The following is a 27,997-nucleotide window of genomic DNA, read 5'->3' as shown; positions in this document are numbered from 1 at the left end:
TCATTCACATAAATGAGTGTTAAGACAGATCTTCATGGGCAAGAGATACTTTTTTCAACAACTCTCCACTCTGACCAAGCTTAAAAGGAGGTTGTCCACCTTGGGTAGAGATTTTTTTTTGCTTATTTAAATGCATTTTGAACTAAAAATCATTGTTGCAATTGGGTTTCATTAAAAATGTTGCAATCTTTGCCTTCAAAAGCCTCTGTGTCGTACTGTCTATTGCTGGCTGCAAAATGAGGCAACTGAGAACCTGTCAGTGAGCTCACCCTTAATTTTTTTATAAGTTTATTTCTGAGGTCTTAGTTGATCTCTAACCACAAACAACATCCGTAGAAAAAAAAGTGTCGGGAAACGAAACCTATAAAAGCCAAAACAATGCAACATTTTTCATGAAACGAAATGCAAAAAACTAAATTATTTTAGCTGCAAATATTTGCATTTAAATAATAAAAAAAAAATAATATAAACACACTTTTAACTACAAAGTGATACCATAATCAGGAGGCTGAGAAAACTGACAGCCAACCCTAGCGATAGTTTAAGTCTGTTGACCACTGAGCGTTCAGTGTATAGTAACAGGATCCAGATCCGCGGTAGTAAAATAGTTTATTTGTAAAAATGACTATAATACAATGCAGAAAAAAAAGGAAAAAAGTCATTAAGTGTACTAAAACATACACAACTCATCCAGTCCACAATACGGTTCTGTCATAGAAAGAGTTACAGGCGGTATTACATGCCAAAAACGGGATAAACACGATATACACAGTATATTCACAGCGTCGGTGTACTAAGAATACAGTCCTATATACAGCAGTAACAACACAACGTATGAGGTGCAGCAAAACCCAACCGTCTAGGGCACGTGTCCTCCCAGATCAGCTGCGATGTAGGAGGCGCAGGTCTGGGCGAGGTCGAAATAAATCTATACTTTAGTAAAAAGGGTGTTAACCGGGCAGCTGCCCATTGGCAGACTTTAACTATTGCTGAACTGGGAAAGTTAGCGGGCGGGGGTGTAACTATTATGGAAACAGGTGTTGTAGTTACTATCGGGCCCTATAGCTTAGTGACGAGAGTAGTAAGGGCGAATTGACGGGTAGTGGTAGATGACTGCCTCCGGCTGTGCAGAGAGGTAGAGAAAAAAAAGGGACGGAAAGTGCTCAAAAACTGGGCAAAAGTTACAAAGGCCATCGACACCGTCGTGCCCGGTTCGGCACCTCAACTCATGTGAAGCAAAATGGGTTTGAGCTGCAGTACCACACTCAACCTGAGCACACGAGTGGCGCCTTTTTCGGAAAAAAAAAAAAAAAAAAATAGCTCGTTTTGACTTTGTGTAAGTGGCGACTTATAAGAGAGAAAAATACTCCTATATCCACCACCCTACAAAAGGAAATACCAAAATGGGCAAGTCCTAGTGGTGGGACTTAAAAGGGTTAGGGCTTGTTCACAGATTCGTTTTTGTCATACAAGTGCTAGACGAAGTTTTCACGGATAGCACAAGTACCCATGATATTATATGGTCTGATCTAGACTATCTGGTCGTGGAAAATAATCAGAGACCCGTCTGATTTTGATCAGAGGGTGAGATCAAAAAGAAGCAAAGAAAGTCAACGGGTCTGTGGGAAAATCTGATGGCACCCGGATGATATCCGAGTGTGGTCCAATTTTCACGGAATGTCAGAAGGTGTAGAAACTTTAACAGTCTACACCTGCCTTACCTTCAGAAGGACATACAACCCAACACATGTTAAACACCCCCTAGTTTCGAAACGGCCAATCCATTGTCAAAGAGTTGAAATTAACCACATACCCACACTCATACATTGACATAAGTAACGTAAATCGACATGTAGGGGTATCGGATTTCTCAATCTCAACCAATGAACTTTAGTTTGAAGACCACGTTTGGTACCAGACAGTGGTCACTGACCATACAAGCTTGGCTAGCTGTCCATGTAGTGACATTGACCACAACGAAGAGTAATCCAAGGCTTCACAATTCAGAAAATTTAGAAATGTTTCAAAGAAGCTAAAATCCACCCTCCCACCCCAATAAAAAAAAAAATAGGACATGTATTTATGAATGATCATCATTGCCGATAATTTTCCCTTTCTTTAGAATGTCTTCGTGGTCAAGGACGAATCTTCAGGTAGCAACGTAAATTAAATATTTCCACTGAGACTGTTCAAACGCCAAGTTTGTTGGCCATAACCGCCAAAGATATAGGTCTTACGTAGTCTTTTAGATTCCAAAATAAAATAAAAATTGAAATGATCATTCCCTTACGGACCCTGAGGAGTTGTTCTTAACCCTACAAATAGCACGTCATACATTTTCCACAAAGAAGGAGGATTCCTCACAATTGGGGTCTGATCTTGCTTCCATCAGGACCTTAACGGCAGAATAATGCCTGTAGTGGCAAGCCAGGTCTAGGGCGGTGTAGCCCTCTACTGTAACAGCACTGATGTTGGCACCATGGTGGATGAGGAGTCGAGCAGTGCTGGTGTGACCCGTCTCGGCAGCAATGTGTAGAGGAGTCTTCAACTGTTTGTTGGGAATGTTCAAGTCACAACCAAGTTCCACCAGGGTCCGAGCTACTCGGTAATGTCCTCGCTTTGCCGCTAGATGTAATGGCGTTCTTCCGTCGGTCGTCTGGCAGTTGAGGTTGGCCTTATATTGCTTGGCGAGAAGTTTCACAATATTTAGATGACCCTGCCAAGCGGCATAGTGTAAGGACATCCAGTCCTCCAGTCCTTGAACGTTAATGTCCGCTCCTCGACGGAGGAACAGTCGGACGATACTCTCTTGGCCATGCTGGCAGGCAACGTGAAGAGGTGTTCGACCTTTAATGTCAACCTCGCTCATAGAAGCATTCTTCTCCAAAAGCAGCCGGGTTATGACCTCATCTCCATTTTGAGCAGCAAAGTGAAGCGCAGTGAAGTGATCCTCGTCCTTGGCATTGATGTTGATCTTCTTCGAAAGCAGTAGTTCTACAATGCCTTTGCATTTCTTTTCGGCAGCAATGTGGAGCGGAGTGGAACCCTTCAGGTTGGTCATGTTGGGGTTGGCATTGTAGAGAAGAAGCATCTTGGCGCACTCCTCCTGTCCAGACTCCACTGCCAAGTGAAGGAGGCTTGATCTCCCTTCCAAAACCAACTCAACATCTTGAGGTTGGAGAATCTTCAGAAGTTTGGCATTATCTCCGGTCACAATGGCATCAGTCAGCTTCTTTTTCTGGATTTCAGTAGTACTGAGGTCTGTATTTAGAGAAAAGGGAAAAAAAAACACTTTATTAAATAATAATAATAAAAAACATATAAAATCAAACAATTTTAACTCAGTCATATCAGTCAGCACTAAGTAATGCTTAATATCTCCTGTAGAGGCACTGCAGAATATGTTAACACTGGTTACCAGATTTTGACTCAGAGCTGATGGCAGGGGGTCTCAAAATTTAGAAAACCTGTGGATATACTTATTAACAGATTCACTTAAAGGGAACCTGTCACCCCCAAAATCGAAGGTGAGCTAAGCCCACCAGCATCAGGGGCTTATCTACAGCAGTCTGTAGTACAGTCAATAGAGTGGATGGAAACATAAGAAAACACACACACACCGGTAACTTTGCATAAGGCCGATAAGCAGTATATTATATATAATGCAAGTGCACAGGAAAAATGCAATCACTGAATAACAGCCATTTACCGCGGTGGTACATGGTATAGGGATATTACCTGGTGTGCGCTAACGGTGGGGGACTCTGAGCCCACCCCGACGCGCGTTTCGCAGCACAACACGGCTCCTTCCTCAAGGGGTGTGTTTTCTTATGTTTCCATCCACTCTGTGTGGTTTACGCCAGTAATATACGGTGTGTTGATGCGGTGGGTGGTATCCTTGTAGCCCTATGTGTACTATTGGTATTGCCGTATAGTGTTTCACTAGCCCCAATTTTTACTATGTACCTTTTCCCTCCGTGTTGTTGTTCTTTAATACATATTTAATAAAGCTACTTTTTATGGGACCTATTGACTGTGTTTCTCTGTGGAGTGTTAGGATTTCTGTTTTACAGTTGTCCCTATTTGGTCCTAGCATACGCACATGGTACACTAGTGTTGGTATTAGTTTTTATGTACTATAATTTGTGTGCCCCATGTGTGTAATATGTATGCCACAACTTCATTATTAGCATTCTGTAATGCTGTAGATAAGCCCCCGATGTATCCTGAAAGATAAGAGAGGTTAGATTATACTCACCCTGGGGCAGTCCCGCTGTGGTGGGTGTCGCGGTCCGGGGCCTCCCATCTTCTTACGATGACGTCCTCTTCTTGTCTTCACGCTGCGGCTCCGGCGCAGGCGTACTGATTTGCCCTGTTGAGGGCAGAGCAAAGTACTGCAGTGCGCTGGGCCTCTCTGACCTTTTTCGGCGCCTGCGCACTACAGTAGTTTGCTCTGCCCTCAACAGGACAAATCAGTACGCCTGCGCCGGAGCCGCAGCATGAAGACAAGAGGACTCATCGTAACAAGATGGGAGGCCCCGGACCGCGACACCCATCGGATCGGACCGCCCTTGGGTGAGTATATTCTAACCTCTTTTTCTCATCTTTCAGGATACATCGGGGGCTTATCTACAGCATTACAGAATGCATTACAGAATGCTGGAGATAAGCCCCTGATGCTGGTGGGCTCAGCTCAACTACGATTTTGGGGGTGACAGGTTCCCTTTAAATTAAATATATAGTTAAAAATAAATAAAATACACCATTTAAAATCAGTTTTTTGTGCCTGATATTTTTTTCAAGTTCACAATCTTTATTTAAAAAAAAAACAACTAAATTTTGTAATCTGGCAGTTTCCATGCTTCATGTCCTTTGTATTTCATGAGTTTCCTGATCAACAGAGGCAGAACAACAAAGACTCACATCAATACAGAACTAATAACACAGGATCCACCATTCACAATAGGTGATGTCACAGCTCACCTCCTCCTCCTCCTGTTCAATGACTGATAACACCTCTATATACAGTAGATAATACAGGATCCACCATTCACATTAGATGTCACAGCTCACCTCCTCCTGTACAATGACTGATAACACCTCTATATACAGTAGATAACACAGGAACCACCATTCACAATAGGCAATGTCACAGCTCACCTCCTCCTCCTGTACAATGACTGATAACACCTCTATATACAGTAGATAACACAGGAACCACCAACCACAATAGGTGATGTCACAGCTCACCTCCTCCTCCCTTTACAAAGACCTTTGCACACACATTACATGCTTCAATACAGTAGATAAGGTCAGAGTCTTCTCATTGCTGCTAATGTACATGTGAATTTCCAGAAACAGGAAGTTAGTTTCTAAATAAAAAAGCCCCAGTGCAAGATTTTGATTTTTTTAATAAATTGTGATATGTAAAAAAAATTAAAATAGCTTGCTGAAATAATAATAAAAAAAAAAAGACATTCCCTAAAAGAAGGAGACCTCCCAAGTAGTGATGAGCGAACGTACTTGGATAAAGTGCTACCCGCCATGCTCGGGTGCTAGCCGAGTGATTTTGGCGTGCTTGAAAAATATGTTCGAGTCCCCGCAGCTGCGTGTCTCGCGGCTGTATTGCCTGACAAATAGGAAATCCCTACATGTGTTGCGTCTGTCTATCAGCAGCTTCGGGGACTAGAACATATTTTTCGAGCACGCTGAAGACCCTCGGTTAGCACCAGGGCATGGCGGATAGCACCTTATCCCAGCACGTTCGCTCATCACTACTAAGAGGTCACCATGGGTCTGGTACCCTGCTGGCCCAATGTAGTGCACGGCACCAAATCAGAAGTGGTCCAGAGGAGAGACAACTTTGCTGTTGCCACCATTCCCGGATGTTACGTTCTTTATATGTCCGCCGGCCTACCTTCTACAGAGCCATCCTTTTCGAAGGACAAGTTGAGGGACCCTCTGGATGAGAACGCAGAGTCAATGGAGGAGATTCCCGAGAGCCGCTTGTCGCATGGCGCCAGCTCCGGCTCTGAAGCGCTATGACAGAAGCTCTCCGGCTCCTCGATAGTTTGGGAAATTCCAGAATCCAGCTGGGAGAGAAGCTCGGAAAGGCTGTAGTCTTTATCATACGTCGGATAGCCTTTGGGTTCGGACTGATTAGCTAGATCCTTTAATATGGAAAAAAATATGTGTTTGTATTAATCGCTCAGTATTAGGACAGAAGCTGAGGAACGACCATCAAAGCCAACGTAGACCCTCACAACCGGGACACACCTATCAGACCATGGTCATACCTGCTCTTTGTTGTCTGCAGTCGCTTGGGCCACCGCGTCTTGACCGGTCATTGAAATGGCTTCATCCTCATGCTTTGTGCACAATAACTCAGTCTCAGAGGTAATTGCTAGTGAAAGAAAAAAAAATGAAAGGGTCGATAAATAAAAGTTTATTATTTCCACGGGATACATGAGACAGAGATGGAGAATGGAGCGTCCGTACACTTTATCCACCAGTATGGGTGTAAAAAAAAAATATATATATATATTTCTTATTATTATTACGCTACTGTCTGGCATCAACCTTGTGCCAAGTGTTCACAACCATTTTTGAAAGTGTATGTATGTATGTATGTATGTATGTGTGCGTGTGTATATATATCTATAAAATCAGGCTATATACTCAAAACAAGAGTGTTTTTTTTTTTAAATCAATATGATTTACATGTAGCCCAGAAGCCTAATTTAGTAGATTATTTTTATTTTCTGGCGATGGTTTCTCCGTCAGTGTGTGTAATAGCAGCACTGAACACAACCTTTCAGCCCGGCTGATCAGCAAGACTTTCAAAACTCGTCAATTAGAACTTTAAACTATTGCGACATGGACATTCCGGCGCACTGTCAGGACTTGCCGTTGTGGCTCATCCACATTCCTGACTGCGAGATTCAGATACAGAAAACTTTATGTGATTGTGGGGAAAAAAAAAAAAAAAAGGCTAAAACAACAACAACAAAAACGCTGCAACCACAGCCATCAGGAACTAGCATATAAAATTATATATATATATATATATATATACACCCAGTAAACTTTATTTCAACTCTGGGAGGTCAAAATACGCTTCCTCCTAGATGCCTGCCAGCCACAGTTGTTTTTTTTGTTGCTTTTCTTAGTATATAGCACTGGGTGTGTGGACAATGTAATCGGAAACACAAAGGTGCTGCCCTGCCGAGACCTTCTTCTTCCTCAGTGACGTCCCCACAGTTCTCTGCTCTGGACCCTAGGATTGTGGAGTGACACGGCGGCTGGAAAAAGCCTCCTGGAGCCTAATAATGAGTGAGTGTGAGTGTGTGTGTGTGTGTGTGTGTGTGTGTGTGTGTGTGTGTGTGTGTATTTTTTTACATTACTTTGCATAAAATTTTATATATTCAATCACATTTTTTATTCTTTTTTAACCTACCTACATTAGATAGCATTATATATTTTTACCTATAATTTTGATAATATAATCCCTTATTATGGGTTACGCCATCTAAACACAGCACTGACTGGATGTCCAAATATATATATATGCCATAACCCATAACAATGAGATTATATTATCCAGAAACCTCATTATCCTTATTAAAATCCACTGATCACATGTGATCGCCAAAGGACTCCAGCTATAGATTTCTGCTGCAGTGGCCACTACAGGAAAAATCTGGTATTACACACTGCTTATTCATTATAAGCCTGAATGGGTCGGGTCCTCCAAAGCAAAAAAACGGCAAGTTAGTAGCTGAGGAGAAGAGAAACTAACATAGTGGAGGGGGAGAAGGGGTCCGGACCGTCCGCTATAGTGCTCATATGGCTTAATAATGGATTATATTGATAGAACACGCCATTTAAATAATCTCCATAGACCCGTATGTGGGCATGTATCCGGACCGTCGCCTACCTTGAAATGTCGGCCGTTTGATGGGCTTGTCTTGCCAGCACAGCTGCATCAGTTTGATCATGTCGTCGCACTGCTGGGGCCGCGCTCTTGGTATCTGTGATATATTGGGGCGCAGACCGCCTCCGACTTTTACCATAATTTGCAAAATATTTTTCTCATCTACAAAAAGCATTAAAAAAAAAAAAAAAAAAATTTTAAAAACCATTTTTGAAAAGATTTCCACATATGATTACAACCTGTTAAACAATTTGCCACCACCCGCCCACTACGTAAAGCATCCAGCACATCCGGGAAGCGCTATGTGCCTCAGCTTGTAGCAAGACGTCCTCCAGGAAAGTGCTGACGACATCTGCAGCTTTGATCACACTTTCTGCATTTTTCAGTTGCACATCATTTTTTAAGATTCACTTGCGCTAAGCTGCAGTACCAGGAACGGCCACTATCTAAGAGTGGCGCTGTTGCTGGGATTTGGGCAGTCCTCCATTTGCCATCTCACGCCATCACTGTGGCATTTGGATATATTATCCGGCTACTGGATAGACACCGTGCAACTTTCTCATCTTGTTTGCTTGCTGTCAGTGAATAGAAGCATTTGTGATTCATTTCTGTCTGAGGAAGCCAATGCTGTCCGACCAACACGTGCAAAATTAGAGAGCTCTGAAGTGTGATCAGGACAGGTTGATGTTCGTAATGAAGGTTTCCATTTGTTGACAGCAAGCAGAGATCTAAATAACGGCGAGGAATTAATATAGCGAGTATATTAGAGATTTGCAGAGCGTTTCATTATGCAATAATTAGAGAGTATATGAGATTATAGAAAAAAAAATTAATATAAAAGTTTCATTTAAAAAAAAAAAAAAAAAAAAAAATCAGTGCTCTCCCCCCCCCCCTTCCCCCGTGACTATTGGTTATTTCTGGTATTACAACTAAACCTCGTTAGACACAAGTATGGCTCAAAAAAGAAAAAAAAAAAACAAAAACAAAACATGGGTCCGAGACCAAGATGAACGTTCTGTCTAATGACTTACCTGCAAAGGGCTTCTGCTGGGTCAGGATCCCCCAAACCACAATAGCAAAACTGGAGAAGAAAAAAAAATTCCTAATTACCAAGACATAGACAGTCACTTCATTAAAAAAAAAAAAAAAAAATTGTAATAATGTATGTATAACTTTGGTGACCTCCTATGAGGCAGAAGGGAATTTTATCCAATCAGGAATCAGAGGCGGGGCGTGACTTAACGCTACACTTCTAGCCCCACCCCTGCAGAGCTCCTCATCTGTAATTTTGGCCAAATAGTGAGGTAGAGACTTGTAGAAGAGTCAGATTTCTCTGCTTCTGAACTTGACAAAGAAGGAAAATGGCCTTTAGAAACTTTCCTCAAAAATTATAACCCCTTCCTTACAGCCTCTAAATTCCACCTCGCCTAAAAATAGGAAAAAGATAAATTAAAAAAAAAGTATACAGAAAACACAAGGATCGCCCGGCTGGCTGTACTCACCTGTAGACATCATGCTTGGTGTCAAAGCTTTTGTTCTTCTCTTTAAAGCGCTCAGGTGGGAGATAGGCGATGGTCCCGCAAATCCCGTCCAAGCTCAACTCATGGGAATCGGACAAGCCGTTCCACTTGGCCAGTCCAAAATCAGATATCTATAAAATGGAGAAATCAACTTTGATGAGAATTGGAATCTTATCTCCATACATATATCCTTACAGGATTCCAGGACGCTGAGATAGGAGATGCTGTGTGTTGGTTTTCTTACACTGTGGGAAGTGGTCAAAGTAGAACCTTGTTGGGCCTGAGGAACCATAATTTTGTTTTGGAGAGAACCATCATATCTATAGACCCACCACAAAACAGCAGCCATTAGTTCAGCTTCTTGGACTCCTGTGATTTTGCCTCTCCATCGATTATGGTGGCACATTACCTTCCATAATATATTACCAAAGCACAGAGAAGCTTCAACAAAATCTATCCTACGACCAAGGAAGCTTGGAAGATAATGGAGTAGTAACGAGACTGAAAAACTGCAGCCCTTCTGTGGAAGGACCACCCTTACCCAACCATTCCCCAGGGAGTTTGCACTTTCTACATGTGCACGCATGCTCAGCAAAGCATGCACATGTTCTCAACAAGAAGCTGAAAAAGATCCAATGAATAATCGGCATGTTGAAATTCGACATGTCCAATCCTTTGCCAACCAACTTCATCATCTCCTCACCAACAGCAGGTCAACCAGTCCTACCAAATTTGATGAGTTTAGAGGACGGTAATCTCATTTTGTATGGACACCTTGAGTGTTTTGAAATGGAAAAAAAGGAGTGAAAATATCACCCCCCCAAAAGAAAGCTGAAACTAATCCAAGCTGCTGATAGTATGAAGGTTACAGGGGCCACTGTGTATACACGGGCCGATCGTACAAAGTGCCAAGGACTCGCAGGAACAAGTTTTATCAGAAAACAAAAGTTTGTTCTTAGCGTCCAGATTAGCTAACCTTGAGCCCTAAAGAAGCCAAGTCTACGCCGATGGAATAAGCCTGAGAAATCTATAACAAAGCAGAAAGAGGTGGCCACGACCCGCGCTCCGAGGACAATTCTGTGATAGAAGAAGCGTCACAAGTTGGAGAAGGCTGAATGCAACAACCACCAAAACATATGGAAAAGCCATTGCCCCTTATCTTATATCTACAATTCCCAAGTGTGGGACATCTTGGTGCAAGTATGTGAAGATCAGCACAAGTCAGACTACTGTCCGGTCACAACCATCATCTCCAAGGAGCCAACATCAAACATTGCCCTCGCTGCTCGTGGTGACTCATAAGGTTGTTATTATAAAGAATGATCATTTTACGGCATTCCGATCATACCGAGCTACTTACAAAACATAGCCGGGCCAGGACATAGCGAGACATAAAAGCCAAACAAAAAAACAACTGGTACCAAGATGTACACAAAGCATTTCACTATGGTTGCAAGTAACCTATATCATAATGGTCAACTCCTTTAAGGAACCAGCAGTGGCAGCTACCGTAACACAACTGGTTCTTGTGTTTTGGGTGTCAAACTGACAACTAACAAAAAAAAAAAGTTCCTCCCGTCTAAGGCTATGGTCACACATGGTGTTTCTGCAGGCTAAATTTTCACTCTTGGCAGTAAAAACGCTGCGTATAGAACACAGGCTATTTTGCCTACATGTGTGAATTGTCTACAGTATATGTTAATAAAATGCTGCAAAAAAAAAAAAAAAGCTGTAAAAAAAAACTGCAAAAGTATTATGCTACATTTTTCCAGTTTCTCCTTACTTTCAATGGGTAGAAAGTACTCCAAAAACGCTGAAAAAAAAGATGAAAGAATTGACAAGCTGCAGATTTAAAAAAAAATATTGCAGTGGTTAAAAAAAAAAAAAAATTAATAAAATAAACTGCATGAGGTTTCTGAAATCTCACAGTTTTGCTCTCTCTTTCAGCCATGTACGTATGTTTGACTATGGCATTTCAGAAAAAAAACAAAAAAAAAAAACATAGTTGATAGACATCGAGGAGACTGGTCGAAGGGGAAGGACCCCGGTGGATTCACCCCGCCTGCTGCGATGGAGTGACAGGTCTCTCCCTGCATGCATGTATAGGGAGAGATTGGGTTGACCAGAATGAATGAGACTTGCGTCTCGACTGTTTCTAAATAGAATAGGAATGGCAAATATTACAAGACTTTGGCTTGTTAAGGATGAAGAACAGGTGTAGACTTAGGAGCGAGAAGAGCATCAAGGAGCGAGAAGAGCATCAAGGAGCGAAAAGAGCATCAAGGAGCGAAAAGAGCATCAAGGAGCGAAAAGAGCATCAAGGAGCGAAAAGAGCATCAAGGAGCGAAAAGAGCATCAAGGAGCGAAAAGAGCATCAAGGAGCGAAAAGAGCATCAAGGAGCGAAAAGAGCATCAAGGAGCGAAAAGAGCATCAAGGAGCGAAAAGAGCATCAAGGAGCGAAAAGAGCATCAAGGAGCGAAAAGAGCATCAAGGAGCGAAAAGAGCATCAAGGAGAGAAAAGAGCATCAAGGAGCGAGAAGAGCTTCAAGGAGCGAGAAGAGCAACAAGGAGCGAGAAGAGCAACAAGGAGCGAGAAGAGCAACAAGGAGCGAGAAGAGCTTCAAGACGCGAGAAGAGCTTCAAGACGCGAGAAGAGCTTCAAGACGCGAGAAGAGCTTCAAGACGCGAGAAGAGCTTCAAGACGCGAGAAGAGCTTCAAGACGCGAGAAGAGCTTCAAGACGCGAGAAGAGCTTCAAGACGCGAGAAGAGCTTCAAGACGCGAGAAGAGCTTCAAGACGCGAGAAGAGCTTCAAGGGGTTTCTTGGCGTTGGACATTTCCCACATCTTAGAATGATTTTAAAGTATGAATTGTCCCCCTGCTAAAATCCCTAGCGATCTGTTTTGATCCGTGGAAAACCTATAAGAAAGCGTTCAATACCCCTGCAGCGCTACCAAAGGGAAAACGAAGTATTACACATTGTTCATCACATCAATGAATGGTCTGTGTAATGCAAGAGAGGACGGGTCCTCCAGGGTGAGAGCCGCTCTCTGTCCACTCCGTCCTAGAGATGAGGATCAGAGGACCCACCATTATTTACTTTAAAATGACTTAAAAAGGTTAATAAAATGTTGTTGTTTGTTTTAATGGATACCCCCTTTAAGGACTCAGTTAGGCTTATGTGGTAATAAGATCTAGGACACAAAAGGCCGCATCAGAAGAGCATTTCCAGGAACGTTGGCTCTACGGATATGTTTATCGTTGATTAGGACACCAGCGGTGAGGCATCTGGCCAAGGTTTTAGAAAACATGTGTAAGAAAGTTATAAAACTCAAAACTGCAGGTTAAACTTGTAAACACGTAATAGAATGCAAAACTCGGCCTCTGTGATGTCTCACAAGACTAAAAAAAAAAAGAAGCCCCTAAAACCCTAATGCTTGACTATATGGAGAACCACATCAAAGAAGTACAATGCCGTAATCCAGAGATCCTTCACAGGTTCTCGAGTGCAGGACATGACACGTAACCATCCCACTTCAAATATCTGCAAGTGAGAACCAAAACATGAGAATTAACTCTCCAAGGACAGAATTAAAAAGGGATTGTTCACTTTAAATCAACCCTTGAGTCAACTTGCACTTTCTGCCAACAATGGGAAGATCTCTGAAGGACCCTACGGAAGAGATCCAGAACTGAAACATCAAAATTGTTCGAGTGTTGAGTGTTAGGGCAAAAGCCACACTTTGCAATGGCTCCTATTTACTCGCTACTAGGACAAATTAGAGGGTTGTCTAAAGTGCCTCATAGGGGAAAAGATATAGAGTCTCTCGAGGAGTACACTTGGTCTCATCAGTGACAGCATGGCAGATGTACCACTAAGCACATCTCTGTCTGTAGTAGCCATTTGGTCCAAGGAGCTCAAGCTAACCCTAACTATCTTCCCAAATGGGCACTGTGATACAATGCAGAGCCCTCGAGGTACAATTTGGAGCCCCATTACAAAATATATAACAGGGTACTCCAACCTATCATGTACTACTCACAACACTGATGTCCTTATATGTGACAGAGGGGATTTTGGTCCAATCAGGCTTCAGGTGCATTCCTTATAGACCCACCCCCGAGGAGCCATTCTCTTCTAATGTAGGCCAAAAAGGGAGGAAGTAATTTAGTGGGGGGGGGGGGAAGTAAAAATGCCTCCCCTTTGAGATGGTGGATAATAAAGTCCTCCTGGTGAGGAGGCCCTCATTTTATTTGTTTGGCCAGGGAGCCAAGCCATCAATACCGACACCATTATGAAACAAACTCTTTTGAAATCCTACTCATGTAGGAAAGAACAGCACCATACCTTCACATGGTAATGTTCATCGAGGAGGATATTTGCCGGCTTGAGATCAAGATGAAGAAGAGGAGGGTTCATGCAATGAAGGAAGTTCATCCCTACTGCCGTCTCGTGGATAATCCTAAACCTCAAGTCCCACGGGAGACGCTCAGAAGCCAATAGTTTCTCCAGAGATCCAGTCTCCATATATTCCATGACGAGACCAACCGGGTCACTGCAGATCCCGTACACCGGTAAGATACAACGAAATTTGGCCATCTCCATCTTCTTGGCTTCTTCAACCAGCTCGATACGTTCTCTGTGGGGAGAACGGGACACTCGAGATCAGTTGTGCACAAGAGATCATTATGTACAATTTATTTTTATTTTTTTATATAAATCTAGAAGTTAAAAAGGTTTAATGTTACAGATCAAGTGTAAAAATTATTCCTTATTGCTGGCAGCATGTGCCCGCTCCCATAGGTGTAGCCACAATCATCTTCAAACCCACGGTTCTTTAAATATTCATAAGGCAGGTTGGGCAGGAGCAAAAAGTAAACTTTGGAATCCACCCAAACACTTTCACCCGGCCTGGAAATTTGCAAAGTTAATTGTATTGTTTAGAAAAAAAAACGATAACTATTTTTTCCTCTACAGCTCATATGCAGACCTAGGTGTCTCCATGGTTACAGACTACAAACAGTGTAGTCTGAACGTATGCACACAAAACAGTAGAATAAAACCTAGTTTCAGTTGACTGCAAAGTCGCTTTGTTTTGCTAATTTTGATTTACTGGAATAAACAAAACTTTTTTAAAAAAAGTATACAGTCTCCATGGTAACAGACTACAAATAAAGCATGTGTAGTCAGATCCTGCAGTAATGCATTATTTATTTCCTTGTAACGTTACCAATAAATAGTCAGATGACAGAATATGACAACGGGGGGGATCAGACTACTCCGAGCCTGATTGTAGTCTGTTACCATGGAGACACATTGGTCTGCAAAGGTGCTGTAAGCACAAAACCATAGATTTTATTACAAATTTCCTTTTTGGAATGTTGCTCTATTTTCCATCTTTTTAGAAACAAAAGAAAGAAAGAAGAAAAAAAAAAACTTTATTGGCCTTTAAAGGGATGTCCATTTTTTTTTTTTTTTTAATATTAAATGGGTCTTCCGATTATAAACTGATCATAGGATGGTCAAATAAAAGAACCTGCCGCGATCAGCTGTAGCCCATGGAGGACCCAGGGAACATGGCTGCCATTACAAATTGTCGTCACATTACGAGACCTGTCGTCTCCTTGTCATCTCATCACACCGAATGTTTATGTTTCATGTTGATTTAGTGCAGGTGCGAAAAAAAAACCCCTGAAAGGATGGTAAAAATAGAGCGGACTAAACAGGAAACTCTAGAGAATATTGTTCCTTACTGGGACCGTCGGCAGCTCGATGCTTAGGAACATGCAGTATTAATGTGATTAGGTGGAACCAATAGGGGATCAAGTGACCATTATAGAACCGCTAAAGAGAGACTATAGGATCAGATAGATTACACGTCATTCAGAGTCACCGATCAGTACCAAGGTTCCTCACCTGCTCTATGATGTGTTCACTGATCCGCAACGATCGGGGCGATTTTGCTTTGAGAAGGTGCAGTTCTCCCCACAGTGGCCACTACAGGTGAAATGTAGTATGACAAGCAGTCATTCAAATGAATTGGCCCTTGTCTGCCGCTGCGAGAAGCTGCTCGTCAACGACCTAAACAAGAGGGCACGTGATCCCCCTAGGACCTCCATATGCCCCGATGGGGTTATCCTAATGGGACAAAAAAAAGTAACACTCTGCACACAATAGGGCTGCAGACACTGTCTGCAAAATGTTATTTCCCCACTCAGGAGTCGCTGATCCCACACTTATCCGCCATGTTTATTGATAACAAATCATGATGACATCACACAAACACGGTATGACATCATCGAAAGCAGCAAAGTCTCAGAGCTCAGTGCACTGACAGCAAGAATATATATCTTGGTACCGTGTTAGCCAGTGACAGAAAGAAGACATTTCTGAAAGTAAAGTCGACTCAAAACTTGCAGAACTTTTCAATCTGTGATGATTGCACTGTATTAACATAAAAGGGAGAAAAAACAACAACAACAACAACAAGCACAAGCAGCACAACAAGCAGCACAACAAGCACAACAAGCAGCACAACAAGCACACTCCCTGTGGTGCATATAAAGTAACAAATCCGGCCCCCACTCCGAGGGTGCAGGGTCATCGCTCACCCCGTATTCTGTGCCGCACACACATCTACAGCATTTAATAAGGACATTTAAATCTCCGTGCAGATCAGCACATCAACATTAGAATTATGGGGCAACTTATAGGGTGTGACGTGGAGGACAGGCGAGCCCTCTCCTCCTCCTGTGCTCGGAGCCACATGCATCATCTGTGTAGACAAGAAACAAGTCCAGGCAGCCATTGCCTCCATTGTGATTATTCGGGACTGATACATAATAATAAGGAGCAGGGCCGGCTACAGGATTATTTGGGCCACGGATGACAACCATCAAAAAAAATTCCAAAACCAGTCAGGAAAAATTGGTCACTTTTTTACCCTGTCCGTAAAAATAATAAAAAATTAAAAACTTAAGGTGCTTGTGATTTTTTTTTTTTTGAGGCTGAAGAAACTTCTACAGATTATATTGTCTGTAATTCTCATCATTTTAGAGGTCACAACGAAGCAGCTAATGTCTCTCCAGAATTACGGGCTGTGGACGTGGATGACTGATGATGATGATGATGATGATGATATTATTAGGTTTTTTCAATGTGTCCATAAAGAATATTGACTGTCCGTGATTTTTTGATAAACTGTGCAGATAAGTCAAGCTAGCGACCCAGATTTGGGCCCTCGGGTGACAGAGTCAATGTGAGCTTCCTCTTCGCTTTCGGATTTTTCCCCGACTCATTTGAAAAGAGCTATAACTTTATTTTTGGGGTTCATAGAATTGTATAAAGGCTTGGAGTTTTTTTTTTTTTGCAGTGCGAGCTGGAGATTTTATTATTACCACCTTGGGGTCCGTACCTCTTTCTCATCACTTTTCTTCTAATTTTTTATTTTGTGGGTGGGGAAGGGGAAAAGGGGACATAAGAAGCGATTCTGAAATTTATTATTTTTTTTACTTATTTGTTTTGGTGTTTGCAGTTTTACAGCTACGGGTGTGGAGATAGATTCTTTTTAAATTTTAGAATTTATTTCGTTTTAGGAAAAGGGGGGTGATTTGAACACACACACACACACACACACACACATTAATTTTCCCTGGTTCCTATTGGGGACTTTACCCTTTAACAATACCCTGAAATACTATAATAGTGCAGTGTATTATAAGATCACCATTCTCCTATAATGCCCCGTCACGCACTTCATAGGTGTCCAGCCATGGCGACCATCAGCAAGTTCTCAGCTGCCATGACAAAGCCATCAGCATCCTGCAAAAATGCCCCTGTCACAATTAACAGCAGCGTCTAAGGGGTTAAACTGCTGAGATTGGAGCCAACTCTGATCACTGCAGAATTCAGTGCTGACTGTACAAACACAGATCTTCTGCACGTTCCGTACATGTAGTGCTGGACATCCTTCCTAAATGTCGCCAGTCGAAACATAGGCAAAGAGGGTCATCTATGTATAGTGGGGGCGCCACTGGGTTCTTCGGGTGCTCTACCCGGCCCTGCCCCACAAGGGGGTTGATTATGTTGGATAAGCTTGGTCTGTTCTTGTCAGGCCAAGACTGAAATAAAAAAAAAAAAAAAAAGGGGGTGTGGGGGTCCACCATGACACTTTCAAGAATGGATTCAGGGAAAGCCAAGATGGTCTCATCCATGAGCACAACCACTGCAAACAGTCACAAGAGAACAAACGCCACAGCGGGAGAGGAAATGACAGGATAAGCTGTGTAAGTTTTGCCACTTATCTCCAGCTTCATGCACGCTCGCTACATGAATACATATCTATGATGGAGGTAACCTAAAAAATCATAAAGAAAAGTTCTGCAACTTTCTAAGAAACTTGTACTCAGCATTTCCAGATCTCAGCTTGGTGTTAACGAACAGGAAAAATCTTGTTCACATCCAAAAGCCAAAAATACAACCCAAATCTCTGCCGTCCTGAGGAGTTTGTTACAATGTATCAGCGCAGGCAGGGCCCTTATATATGCTCACTCCACCGAGACGGCAGCAAAACACGTCTCCTTCCCGAGGATCGCATATATATAAAAATGTATATACTGAAAAACACATGAAAGCCGCGCAGGGAATGTGGCGACGCTCCAGGGCACTCACAAATCTGAAAATGACTTAATTGCTGAGGAGACTATGAGCCGCGGCATGCAACCAGCAGAAAGCCCCTCATTATGTTCTTACCGACATAAAGGGATGTGAGGATTGTAAATAGGACGAGGGTCTCGCTGCGCCGGCTAGAAGAAGCAGTGCAGGGGCCTGTGTCTACATGTGCAGCCCACCCCACCGCGCCCAATAATGGCAGCACCGCGGTGTATGAGGATTACTATACACCTCAGAGGAGAGAGCCGCCGAGATACAACATCTATAGGCCTAACAGAGGAGGTGAGCTGTGCCATCCCCCTACTGTGTATGGTGGATCCTGTGTTATCTCCTGTATACAGAGGTGTTATCAGTCATTGTACAGGAGGAGGAGGTGAGCTGTGCCATCCCCCTACTGTGTATGGTGGATCCTGTGTTATCTCCTGTATACAGAGGTGTTATCAGTCATTGTACAGGAGGAGGAGGTGAGCTGTGCCATCCCCCTACTGTGTATGGTGGATCCTGTGTTATCTCCTGTATACAGAGGTGTTATCAGTCATTGTACAGGAGGAGGAGGTGAGCTGTGCCATCCCCCTACTGTGTATGGTGGATCCTGTGTTATCTCCTGTATACAGAGGTGTTATCAGTCATTGTACAGGAGGAGGAGGAGAGCTGTGCCATCCCCCTACTGTGTATGGTGGATCCTGTGTTATCTCCTGTATATAGAGATGTTATCAGTCACTGTACAGGAGGAGGAGGTGAGCTGTGATATCACCTATTGTGAATGGTGGATCCTGTGTTATCTACTGTATATAGAGGTGATATAAACAGGCGGACAGTGAGTCAAAGAAATATGCCAATAGTAACAAATGTGAAAAAGCTTTATTAATAGTGAGATAAACAAAAAAAAACAAAAAAAAAAAACAACTGTTTAAAAAGTATCTATAGTTCAAATGAGCAATCAACACAGAATATGGCAATATTAACAACAGGTGTCAAGCGAGATTCCAATTAAAATAATGAACGGTACACCAAACCTAGATAACTGCATAGGATGTAACATGCTCTGTCAAAAAATGTCCATGACTACGGTACTGAAGGTTATATGCACAAGGAATATATCAAAGTGCATCCATAGACCAGACAGAAACGTATGTCCATGAATATGGGCAAAGAGTAAAGCAGTGAAGCAGGGGTGTATATGTGGAAGGAGTTAAACTAGTCCTTAAGGCAGCATAAATAATGTGTCCTCCATTAGTCCATATCTTATCCACCCACAAACAACTCCCAGAGCATAAAGAGTCGGTCTAGACCAACAGTGTATGTCCTCCAGCTAAACCGCAGAGACAAAGAAGTAAAAAATAGCAGCTAGTAGTTACCCATGTGTTAGAAGGCAGGTGAAACCGATCCTATGTCCCCAACGCACGTTTCGGTGCGGGTACACCTTCCTCAGGGGGCGTGGTCATATATATAGAGGTGTTATCAGTCATTGTACAGGAGGAGGAGGTGAGCTGTGATATCACCTATTGTGAATGGTGGATCCTGTGTTATCTACTGTATATAGAGGTGTTATCAGTCATTGTACAGGAGGAGGAGGTGAGCTGTGATATCACCTATTGTGAATGGTGGATCCTGTGTTATCTACTGTATATAGAGGTGTTATCAGTCATTGTACAGGAGGAGGAGGTGAGCTGTGATATCACCTATTGTGAATGGTGGATCCTGTGTTATCTACTGTATATAGAGGTGTTATCAGTCATTGTACAGGAGGAGGAGGTGAGCTGTGACATCGCCTATTGTGAATGGTGGATCCTGTGTTATCTACTGTATATAGAGGTGTTATCAGTCATTGTACAGGAGGAGGAGGTGAGCTGTGACATCACCTATTGTGAATGGTGGATCCTGCGTTATCTACTGTATATAGAGGTGTTATCAGTCATTGTATAGGAGGAGGAGGTGAGCTGTGACATCACCTATTGTGAATGGGGGATCCTGTGTTATCTACTGTATATAGAGATGTTATCAGTCATTGTACAGGAGGAGGAGGTGAGCTGTGACATCACCTATTGTGAATGGTGGATCCTGTGTTATCTACTGTATATAGAGGTGTTATCAGTCATTGTACAGGAGGAGGAGGTGAGCTGTGACATCACCTATTGTGAACGGTGGAAAATTTAACAAAAATCTGATGTAAACATTAGGCCATTTCTGATTACATATTCCCATTATTCCATCAGTAAATTATCTACACTTCATCAGCCATGTTATAAGCCCACGATTCCTCCCAACCGTCCTAATAAACCAATTGACAAACCCGATGATTCGTTATAACACATGAATAGGAACTGAGCGGTTACCCCTAGCAACCAGCTACAGGCCTAGGAAAATGAAAGCAAAACTCTGGTTGCTATGGGCGATTGCTCCGCTCCTCCTGGCTGTGTGGAGCTCCGGGATATTTGCTGGACGCCTCTACATGGCGACGCTCAAAGGCCAATGTGTCCCGTCCGCCCTTCATCACCTTCTGACCTCGCTGACAGTCATGGCCCGCGCTGACCCGAGCGATCACACAACTGGGATTGTTTCGGGGTCACACATCTCCATCGGATTATGAATCACCTCAGTATGTGCAGCCGCCATTACTAGGCCTCAGTGCAACACTCCTGTTGTACCGGCCTCCTCCATCATGGCGGATACGTGACTGCAGCCGAAATCAGGCCAAATGTTCAGAGACCACAGGCAGCACATTGGGACCCCATTAACGACTAATCTATATCCTATACATCACTAGGTGTGTCAGGAACCACAAGTCTCAGCATGCCCTGGGCCGGAGGCCAAAACTCAAGGACTTGGCAGCACAATCAGTGAATTCCCAGAAATTGCCTCATCGCCTAATATTCAGCTTTATTCTCTAATAATACATTATAGATTAATCGGATCCGCACCCACGGGACGTCCGCCCCACGGGAAGGGTTTTGTTTTTATTTACACTGTACCAAAACGATAAAATATATACGGAAAAAAAAAAAAAATAAAAAATTATATATATATATATATATATATATATATATATATATATATATATATATATACACACAAATAATTTTAAATAATGTCAGTTTAGAAAATGTAAATATAAAAGTAAAAAAAGTGATTACAAAGCATAATTTTTTTTTTCAATGGTGATTTAAGAAGCAGCCATAACAAAAAAGTTCCAATAGTTTATGCTGTAAACTACCGTAGAATTTAAATATAAAATTCATTAAAACTTTTCTATGTAAAAAAAATAATAAAAATGCTGATTTATGAAACGTAAGTAAACCAGAAGAGAAAAAAAATTGCATTAAAAAAAAGATCTAATATAAAATATAAAAATTGTATAATGTAAAAAAAAAAAAAAGAAAAAAAAAAAGGAAAATATTTGAAAAAGTAACGTAAATGAAAAAAGTTTTTTTTTTTTTTCTTTTTTTTTTTTTTTAAGTTCTGAATTCTAAAAGAAATGTTACTTTTGCTGATATATCAAAAGCAGTGGCGCCGGGCGGGTCCATGTGACCGACTACTGTTCCAGCGCCGTTTCTCACATGCAAACAATGTTTTGACCTTGGTCACGTCGGACGCAGGTAGATAAAAATAGAATGACTAAAGGGCACTAGAAATTTTACAACACGTATAATAAATCCGTCTTCTCGCCCGCTGATATGACGATGGGGTATAAAAAAACCGTCATGTGTAATTACGTATAGGGGCAGCACGGAGGGGCATGGGCAGCACAACTGGTGGTTTTCTACAGACTGAGCAAAAAAACAAACAAAAACAAAACAACAAAAAAAACAAACAAACAAAACAACGCACCAAAGAAACTCTTCAATAACAAACTCAGCTCTGCTACATAATCACAGATTTCTTACCATTTTCATACACAACCTTCTTTGACAGCCACTTAGTGGCCCCTTTACTTGCCCCAATGCACCCGCCGCCTCCACTCCCTGCGCAAGCTGCACCCAGTACAGAACCTTCCTATGTGTGTTTTATTTTTATTTATAAACACATTGCAAAAACAAAACAGCAAAAAAAAAAAAAAATGGTTAACCCTTCAGCTGCCACTAGTGTTTCTCCCCTGACACTTACTTCTCATCCACATGCAGGCTGGGAGGACACTTGATGGCCAGCCATGTCTTCCAGGAGATATGCTTCACCTTGTAGACCTGTCCAAAACCTCCAGATCCTATTTTTTCCCATCCACAGAACTCTTTGGAGTAAAAAGTCCTGAGTAGCCCCATGTCCCAGGGAGAAGAGGCCTCCTTGTCCATGGTGCTGCACCCTGGTCTCCCCCTGTGCTGTGGGTGTCTGCAGCACCTCTCCCAGGTGAAGAAGGTGTGTTCCCTGCCCAGGAGCTGACATCATTTCCTGACTCTTTCTACCTTCACTCCTCTGGGGCTAAGGAGGAATAATCAGGGAGAGGAGGCTGCCCTCTGCTGGTGGAGCGATGCAGCTGCACGAGGTTATGCAAACAATCAGTTCTTGATACATTTGTAGCAAAAGTTGCAACATTCCAAAGACAGATTCTAATCACTCCCATCATCCATGTATCCAGTAGGGGGTCACAATCTAATCTGACAACACTTATATTAGAGCTGATTTCATAGAAAGTCAATTCATTTGCAGAAAATTTTAGGATCTTGGGGACTCCTGGGCCCCTAAATCACACAAAAAAAGAAAGAAAAAAAGACACCGGTATTATAAATGGCACAAGCAAATGGGCAATTTATAGATTTTGCACGCCCACGCCTCAAGACGTGCCCAAGTATAGCGAAGGATTTTATAGGACACAGGGGCGGCATCATTTATGCAACCTATGCAGCTGCACAGGGGCCCAGGAGATAATGGGGCCCATTTCCACCTCCAAAGCAATTGGAATTGTGCATTATGATGAGCTGTTGGACTGCACAGGGGCCGTATGTTGTCCTTGCACAGGGCCCGTATGTTGTCCTTGCACAGGGCCCGTATGTTGTCCTTGCACAGGGGCCCTTATGTTGTCCTTGCACAGGGCCCGTATGTTGTCCTTGCACAGGGGCCCGTATGTTGTCCTTGCACAGGGGCCCGTATGTTGTCCTTGCACATGGCCCGTATGTTGTCCTTGCTCAGGGCCCGTATGTTGTCCTTGTACAGGGGCCCGTATGTTGTCCTTGCACAGGGGCCGTATGTTGTCCTTGCACAGGGCCCGTATGTTGTCCTTGTACAGGGGCCCGTATGTTGTCCTTGCACAGGGGCCGTATGTTGTCCTTGCACAGGGCCCGTATGTTGTCCTTGCACAGGGCCCGTATGTTGTCCTTGCTCAGGGCCCGTATGTTGTCCTTGTACAGGGGCCCGTATGTTGTCCTTGCACAGGGGCCGTATGTTGTCCTTGCACAGGGCCCGTATGTTGTCCTTGTACAGGGGCCCGTATGTTGTCCTTGCACAGGGGCCGTATGTTGTCCTTGCACAGGGCCTGTATGTTGTCCTTGCTCAGGGCCCCTATGTTGTCCTTGCACAGGGGCCGTATGTTGTCCTTGCTCAGGGCCCCTATGTTGTCCTTGCACAGGGGCCGTATGTTGTCCTTGCACAGGGCCCCTATGTTGTCCTTGCACAGGGGCCGTATGTTGTCCTTGCACAGCGGCCCGTATGTTGTCCTTGCTCAGGGCCCCTATGTTGTCCTTGCACAGGGGCCGTATGTTGTCCTTGCACAGGGCCCCTATGTTGTCCTTGCACAGGGGCCATATGTTGTCCTTGCACAGGGGCCGTATGTTGTCCTTGCACAGGGGCCCATATGTTGTCCTTGCACAGGGGCCCGTATGTTGTCCTTGCACATGGCCCGTATGTTGTCCTTGCACAGGGGCCGTATGTTGTCCTTGCACAGGGCCCCTATGTTGTCCTTGCACAGGGGCCATATGTTGTCCTTGCACAGGGGCCGTATGTTGTCCTTGCACAGGGGCCCATATGTTGTCCTTGCACAGGGGCCCGTATGTTGTCCTTGCACAGGGCCCGTATGTTGTCCTTGCACAGGGGCCGTATGTTGTCCTTGCACAGGGCCCCTATGTTGTCCTTGCACAGGGCCCCTATGTTGTCCTTGCACAGGGGCCCGTATGTTGTCCTTGCACAGGGCCCGTATGTTGTCCTTGCACAGGGGCCGTATGTTGTCCTTGCACAGGGGCCCATATGTTGTCCTTGCACAGGGGCCGTATGTTGTCCTTGCACAGGGGCCCGTATGTTGTCCTTGCACAGGGGCCCTTTCCTTTCTGTGTCCATCGGTGGGGCACCTGGATTTTGGGGGAGAGGGAATTGATGGAAGCAAAAAAAGTGATGGAAAACCAATCGATAGATCAAAATGAAAGGGGAATGGCGGCATTCATCCTCATTGAGCTCCGCACTCACCCACCTCCGCCAGTTCCATAGTGAATGCGACCTCCGCCCTATGCAGAAGGGGCTCCTCAAAGTTGCATTCTTGGGACTACTTGGGGGGCGTCAGTGGCCGGATCCCTGGTGATCGCAAAGTCACCCACTATAGGGGATTATTTACTAACTGGGTACAATATCGTTAAAGGATGAGAATATCATGGAAGGGTAGATCCCAGCTTAAGATCTATGGGAGGGGCACGGGCTATGAGCTCCATAGCTGGCACTGTAGCCACAATGTGTGATAAATGTGGACGTTTACCATCTTCTGGGCATTGATAAGCCGCCGGCTCATTACTAGGAACGGATTGTATGAAGTTCTCGTTACTCTGCCCGGACATGTCACTTGTCTTTGGTGCAGGTGAAAGGGCACACGCAAAGTGTATTCTGATATAGTGCACCCCTTCCTCAAGATTTAAGGGGGCATTATACCAGGTCCTCCTGGAAAGGGTAAGATCTCACACCTCCATAGACTTCAATGGAGAGAGCCATACACCATGATTGTCAGCTCCTGTATATGGCGGCCACCAGGAGCCTTCACTTTCCACACGGTGATCAGGGACCCCCATTTTCCTGGTAGATGAGGGTCCACGCTTCACGTGAGACAGGGGGGTGCCAGTACTGGAGAAATGCACAAGGGATTGTCAGGGACATGTGAGTTATCATGAGGATGTGACAATGGGATGAGCAGTAAAGATGGAACCTCATCATCACATCAAAGCCTCGCCGGTGACGAGGACACAGGATAAGTGTCTGCTAGATCCTGTGTGACCTCCCCGATGTCCCCACCGCCATCAACTCCACTAATTATGTTTAATAGGTCACTAAGCAACCATTGTCTCAGACCAAAGAACAATGGGGTAGGTGTGACCCCGGGGTCCTATGTGATTAGAAGGATGACTAGTTTTATTTTTTTTGGAAACAGAGGTCGTGTCCTGGTGAGGTCAGCCTCAATCTATGGGCAAAGGAATATATATATATATACACACACAGTATATAAGCACTTTTTACATTTTGTTATATACAGCGCCACCGCTGTTCACAGGTTGTATGCGGTATTACACCTCTTTTCCTTAAATGGACCAGAATGGCAATAACAGACACAAACCATAGACATGCACTGAAGGAAGGAATAAAGATATATTTTTTAAATAACAGTAATTTGGGGACGTAATTAATTTTCAGGGTTTTTTTTTTTTCCTAAAAAGTTGGTGTCTCATATTGCATTCAGTGGTACCACAGTCTATGGGGGGGTGCAAAATTTCACAACCCAACTGTTTCCCATACCACCCGTAATGCAAGCGAGCAGAAATTGCTTGCCATGAGCTGATTATATAGAGCACGTCAGTGCTCTGCATAGGCAGCAAGCAAAATGGAAAAAAAAAAAAACAGCTCTCCAGCATTTAAAAAACAGATCCATTACAAAGCAAGAATGGGAAACATACATTTTCGTTTTTTGAACAGATCCGTCTTAAGACAATTGGATCCATGTTGCTTTTCATGTTTCATCCGTTTTTGCTCTGTCTGTACCAGATCCGTTATTACTGCAGGTGTCTGAGCCGCTCTAGCGTTTTTTTGGCACTAGCAGCTTAGAAAAAAACAAAAACGGAATCCGGTAACAGACGAGACCCCGTCGTTCTGATCCGTTACCTCTGGGCCGATCACGTTTCTGTACTGGAACATTTTAGCCCCAAACTGCAATAATTGCTGGAGCCTTGTGTCACAGCTCGGGGTGCCGGATTATCAGACTTTCTTGATTATCAGATGCCGGACCCCCGGTCTGTAGCTTTCTGAGCTGTGTATACTCAGATTGCTGATAACACTTATCTGATCCTATAAGATGCCCCCAATACCCGCATATAATGGGCTACAGTCACACCCAGATAAGGGGGGTGAGGTCTGGACCATCCCCTCCAGCCAATGTCATGTCCTCAGCATCATACACGATTTTTGCTCCATGTCCCTGACCTCATGCTGTAAAGGGTTAAACCAGCAAAATGTGCCCCCATTATAACATCAGGTCTATAGCCCTCAGGCCTAATAACAGGCTTCCTCCAGGCTGGGATCTTCTGGAGCCCCCCTCTCTCCCCAGGGGTCTTCTACCATCTGGACCCTCTGCTTTTTGATTAGAGGGGTCGCCCCTCAATCTTCTCCATCACAGAGTAGCAGACCTCAATGATCTGCGGTTGTCGGACGTAGCGTAACACGAGTCCACCGCGGCTTCCATGGCTCAAACTGGGCTTAAGACGGTAAGACCACCCACCGGCTGGCAGAGATCCTGGGAGCTACAGGGTCTGCGCTGAGATCTGCATTCATTTAAGGGATTTGGTCTCGGGATGGTGTTTATTTAGGGGGGTCTTTATTTGTTTCCTCAATCGATATTTATTTAGGGGTCTGGACTATGTATTTATTTAAAGGTTCAGTCTGGGGTGTTATTGACGGGGTCTGCTCTGGGGTCTGTATTTGTTTAGGAGGTCTGTATTTATTTAAAGGGTTTCTGGGGTCTGTAATTATTTAGGGGGCCTGTATTGGTTTTTGTTGTCTATTTATTTAGATGTCTAGGGTCTTTATTTAAAGGTTTAGTCCCGAATCTGTTATTTGCAGGGTCGAGTCTGGTCTTGGGTCTGTATCTGTTTAAGGTTTAGTCCGGGATCTGTTATTTGCAGGGTCGAGTCTGGTCTTGGGTCTGTATCTGTTTAAGGTTTAGTCCGGGATCTGTTATTTGCAGGGTCGAGTCTGGTCTTGGGTCTGTATCTGTTTAAGGTTTAGTCCGGGATCTGTTATTATTTATGGGGGTCTGTATTTGTTTTCGTGGTCTATTTATTTAGGTGTCTGGGATCTGGATATTATTTAAAGGTTTAGTCCGGGATCTGTTATTTGCAGGGTCGAGTCTGGTCTGGGGTCTGTATCTGTTTAAGGTTTAGTCCGGGATCTGTTATTTGCAGGGTCGAGTCTGGTCTGGGGTCTGTATCTGTTTAAGGTTTAGTCCGGGATCTGTTATTTGCAGGGTCGAGTCTGGTCTTGGGTCTGTATCTGTTTAAGGTTTAGTCCGGGATCTGTTATTTGCAGGGTCGAGTCTGGTCTGGGGTCTGTATCTGTTTAAGGTTTAGTCCGGGATCTGTTATTTGCAGGGTCGAGTCTGGTCTGGGGTCTGTATCTGTTTAAGGTTTAGTCCGGGATCTGTTATTTGCAGGGTCGAGTCTGGTCTTGGGTCTGTATCTGTTTAAGGTTTAGTCCGGGATCTGTTATTTGCAGGGTCGAGTCTGGTCTTGGGTCTGTATCTGTTTAAGGTTTAGTCCGGGATCTGTTATTTGCAGGGTCGAGTCTGGTCTTGGGTCTGTATCTGTTTAAGGTTTAGTCCGGGATCTGTTATTATTTATGGGGGTCTGTATTTGTTTTCGTGGTCTATTTATTTAGGTGTCTGGGATCTGGATATTATTTAAAGGTTTAGTCCGGGATCTGTTA

At 43.6% G+C, this 27,997-nt stretch overlaps 1 protein-coding gene across 1 annotated transcript; it reads right to left on the bottom strand.

The window, feature by feature from the left end:
• Positions 1–592: 592 nt before the first annotated feature.
• Positions 593–22,461, bottom strand: RIPK4 (receptor interacting serine/threonine kinase 4). The gene is made up of 8 exons (XM_069760701.1): positions 22,229–22,461; positions 13,802–14,093; positions 9,436–9,584; positions 8,965–9,014; positions 7,937–8,095; positions 6,297–6,403; positions 5,918–6,170; positions 593–3,261 (listed from the first exon to the last, which is right to left on the bottom strand). Exons 1-8 carry the CDS (start codon positions 22,408–22,410, stop codon positions 2,330–2,332), a joined length of 2,124 nt encoding a protein of 707 aa, XP_069616802.1. The 5' UTR covers positions 22,411–22,461; the 3' UTR covers positions 593–2,329.
• Positions 22,462–27,997: the final 5,536 nt, after the last annotated feature.

The sequence above is a fragment of the Ranitomeya imitator genome, chromosome 3, assembly GCF_032444005.1.
Source record: "Ranitomeya imitator isolate aRanImi1 chromosome 3, aRanImi1.pri, whole genome shotgun sequence".
Taxonomy (NCBI): domain Eukaryota; kingdom Metazoa; phylum Chordata; class Amphibia; order Anura; family Dendrobatidae; genus Ranitomeya; species Ranitomeya imitator.
The sequence above is the reverse complement of the archived record's forward strand: the minus strand, read 5'-3'. Positions and strand labels throughout refer to the sequence as shown.